Source organism: Vigna angularis, chromosome 2 (assembly GCF_016808095.1).
Source record: "Vigna angularis cultivar LongXiaoDou No.4 chromosome 2, ASM1680809v1, whole genome shotgun sequence".
Taxonomy (NCBI): domain Eukaryota; kingdom Viridiplantae; phylum Streptophyta; class Magnoliopsida; order Fabales; family Fabaceae; genus Vigna; species Vigna angularis.
Window position 1 is genome coordinate 40006486 of NC_068971.1, and position 4089 is coordinate 40010574.

A 4089-nucleotide genomic window follows, 5' to 3' on the forward strand; every position below is an offset into this window, starting at 1 on the left:
CTATTTTTGGTAAAAGTTTTCAATTGTTCTAATACAACAAAAAAACTATAAAAAAAAACTGAAAGTATATAAAAAACAATTATTAGATAGGATTATATTTTGGGTTTAACTTTAAAAATTGAAACTATCCAGACGGAACTTATTCATGTGTATTATTTTATGCCACTAATGTTTCGTATACTATTTTTTATATATCTATAATGTTGTTATGTGAATAATTTATTTATGAAAAGTATATTTAAATAAAAATAGGTTATATTAACTGTTTGAGTAAATGTGCATAGATATACATTTTTAGATATTTAAATTTATTTTAATGGTATATGTTTACCATTTTCCACACAATGACTTATACACGAGTTGTTTGATATTTTGTACTATTCTTTATCATATTAATAACATATTCTACTTATTTAATATTTTCTCCAAAAAATAATTAAAATAAGATTAAAATTGAAAAGTTAAAACTTATCTAGTCCAAATTGTTTAGAATTGAATTTAAATTTTCAACTATACTAATTAAATAAAAAATAAAGATCACATGATTATTTTCCTTTCAAAAATAATCTAATACATGAAACTTCTAATTCTTAGATTAATATATTTTTACCATATTATAGGAGTGAACTATACAATAACTTTTCCAATAGCATATCTCTTACGAAAACCTTGATTAACATTTGAGAATTTTCGTTATTAGCAATATACTAATATATAATTTGAATAAACTTCCATGATTACTATTACATTCTTTTAAAATACTCATGGACAATATTCTGTAGTTTGAATAATGGATTTGCATTGTAGGAATTTAAAAGGACTTCTTGAATTTATAGAATTTAAAAGAATTCAATAAATTTTTAGAAAACATTCAAAATTACAAGTAAACAAATAAACAAAAAGGACAAGGTTCGGTTCGGATGAGCGAAAATAGAACCAATAAATATTTTTAATCTTTTAGTGTCTAATTGGTCTACCTTTATGTACTCTGCACTGCACCTCTGTACATTAACATCTTTCTTATTATTTTTTTTTGTTTGACTAATAAATTAAAAACTATGGTGTTGTGTATGAATAATAAATTCAGAAATAGAATTGACAAGAGTCCCAAAATCAAACCACACTAGCTGGAACTCTAGCACAACCAGTATCAGCATCTTCTACCCTTCAACCACTAGAGCTAGTTGATCTCATCAGAACACACTTGTATCCAATCCAAGCTCTAGAAAGCCACCACATCTTGGTAAACGTTGGTGACAAAGCCGACAACTTCTTATGTTGCTCGATGATGACCCTTGGTGTCTGTCTGATTTGGACTGAATGGAGGAAGGTAGCCTTGGTTGAGCTTCTGAGGCTTTCGTGATTTTTGAAGTGAGGCTTTTAAGAGATGGAAGAGTTTGATAGACACAAACGTTCCAGTCGCAATGCAAGATTTTACAAGCGAGAAAAAGATCACATTATATCATTTAATGACTTTTCATCTAAAAATTCAAGTTATAAGTCAAAAAAAGGAAAACATGATACAAGAAGTTCAATAAAAATGTGTATACTCTAGGCATTAAGTCCTGGAGCAGATCAAAACGGCTAAATATAGGCCAGGTTCATCCACAAATTCAGCTACATCAAAAGAGTGAGCTGCTGCAACACTTTGCAAATATGTTTTATCAGGTATGTCAGAAACCACTACATCTGGGTACTGTTGTCGTTGCTGTTCTAATACTTCTCTCCCTTTGGGATGACTGATAATCACTCTTCCACCTACAGGTCCAATCCGAAATTAAATACAACAACAACTTGGGAGCACTGAGCTAAACTTCACAAGGAGATAATATTGACTAAGAATAAGAAAAATAACATGGAAAAGTAAGAAAATCCATCAATTTACTGTGCAATACAGTCAAGTATACATTCAACTAGCAGAATAAAAATAAAAGTTACACATTTATAAATTATCATCTAAATAACACATAGTCATAAACATAGTCTCTGGCCCTCGTCTGAAATTACTCAAACCTTGGTGAACGACAAACTTTTTGAAACACAACATCATGTTTGGTGTTTGTCTCAAAAGCAAATAGAATGACTGCTCATGCTTGAATGAAGTTCACATAAATAATTAAAACTATAGAAGAGCTATCAAGCAGCGATACTCTCTAACACACTCTAACTACATTCTTCCCATTGATTAAAATTCTTTAAAAACTACAAAATTATGAGTAGAGGCATATCAAATAAGAAATTAAGTCTTGGTTAGATAAATTTCTTGGTAATCATAAATTGGAAAATGAATTAAAAAGCTAAATCAGATTAAAAATCCTCCCCAAGTTAAAATTAGCTTATAAATCACTTAATGTATAAAAGTTTTCTTACGTAACTTCTTCAAAAACTGACTTTTAGTTTAGGATACAAATTCGACCCAAATGTCAATTACAACAAACCGCATGCTTGAAAGTGTTTCATAGGGCGGTGCTAACATTTCTGAGAATGTAAACAACCAAAGCAGCTTTGTTGGGTTTCCTACCCCACAACACGTAGCAATATGCCATAAAAGGAGGAAACTATTAATCGGTAGCAATTATAAAGTTGTCAAAATTGAAGAGAAAAATAACCTGGAGCACATTTCCCAGCCAAAGATCCGAGAATTTGGTCAAGCTTGAAGGGTAACGCGGGAAGAAAATAAAGGAAAACAGCATCAAAAGGAGCCCACTTTTCCGGAACATGTACAATCTCTCCTTGCCAACACTTAACCCTGTCATATTTCTCTTTGATGCAGGCCAACACCAGAAGCGAGTCATGGACAACGAACAGAGAGGAAGTCAACCCCACCAAGGAATCCACAAAGTCTTCTGACCCAGTTGAAACCAAAACCCTCGAACCCTCTTGGACCTTCCCCGCAGACACAATGCGCTCCACGCTTCGCTGTTCGACGCAATCAAGCACGGACCAGTCCTTCTCCACGATTTCTGGGATGGAAACAAAGGACGCCCCCTCCGGCAGAGAAATGGGGGCGTCGATGTTCGAGTCAGTGGCTCGCCGCAAAGAGGGTTTTGGTGTGAGAGAAATTGGAGAGAGAGTGAGAGCAGTGGAACGGAGATTGTGCGTAAAAGGTTGGTGCTTGGATTGAAGAAGGGAATGGAAGTTGCATGGTGGTGAGGGTATGGAAAGGAAGGAAGTTAAAGAAAGTGAATTCATGGAAGAAAAAACAGAGGATTTTGGAAGTAGAAAAGGATAGAATAGAGAGCATAACAGAACAGAGCACACCTGAGAAGAGCAAAAGACTATTGAATTAGGGTCTACATGCTTGGTAGAATATTTTTAAAAATAATATGTCTAAATAAAATACTCACAAAATTAACTTTTAAATTTTTTAGTAAAATGGCTTTTTAATTTCTGAAAATTAGGTCAAAGTTTAGTTTAGTATCGTAAGTTTGAAAATAATATTTTTTAAGTCTCACAAGAAAAAATATTGAATTAATATCTCTAACATGGTTATCAAACTCTAAACTCACGAGTTTACGTGCCCATGACTTCCGAATTAATTCGGAACTAAACTCGTTTTCTGCGTAAACTCGATAAAATCGACTGTAAAATCGATAGAATCGACTGTAAAATCGATAGAATCGGATTGCAAATTTGGAGCGATTCTGCGAGCTTAAAAATTATATATTTAATGAAATGCATCAAAATTAATGCAAATTTATGAACAATATAACTATAAATTTTATTTATATAATTTTGTAAATTTATTTGAATTAAGATATTATTTATATAATTTTTTTTATCTGAAGTAAATTTTTACGAGTTTACGAGTTGAGTTTATGAATCGAATTTATTCAACTCTCACAAGTTTATGTAAATTCTCGAATTTGATAACCTTGATCTGCAGTTTAAGAATATATGTATGACTTCTGATTTATTCGACTCTTTTATGTAAAAATAAGAAAGGAGTAAACTTAAAAGAAAAATACCCATAACATTTGTGTTAACCTTTTTTATTTTCATGTATAACTTTTAACCAACTTTTTAGATAAATTATCGAACAATATTTTTATGATGAAATATTTTTTATTTTACAATTTTAAACGTTAA

At 31.4% G+C, this 4089-nt stretch overlaps 1 protein-coding gene across 1 annotated transcript; it reads right to left on the minus strand.

Moving 5' to 3' along the window:
• Nucleotides 1-1002: 1002 nt before the first annotated feature.
• LOC108318811 (uncharacterized) lies at nucleotides 1003-3286 on the minus strand. The gene is made up of 2 exons (XM_017556270.1): nucleotides 2610-3286; nucleotides 1003-1758 (listed from the first exon to the last, which is right to left on the minus strand). Exons 1-2 carry the CDS (start codon nucleotides 3190-3192, stop codon nucleotides 1559-1561), a joined length of 783 nt encoding a protein of 260 aa, XP_017411759.1. The 5' UTR covers nucleotides 3193-3286; the 3' UTR covers nucleotides 1003-1558.
• Between the last annotated feature and the right edge of the window lie 803 nt (nucleotides 3287-4089).

Bases quoted from the DNA above. Each gene is read 5' to 3' on its own strand.
- LOC108318811 (XM_017556270.1), bottom strand. From the start codon at position 3,192: ATGAATTCACTTTCTTTAACTTCCTTCCTTTCCATACCCTCACCACCA. The intron at 1,759-2,609 runs GTTATTTTTCTC...TTGGACCTGTAG, and splicing joins GGCTGGGAAATGTGCTCCAG to GTGGAAGAGTGATTATCAGT.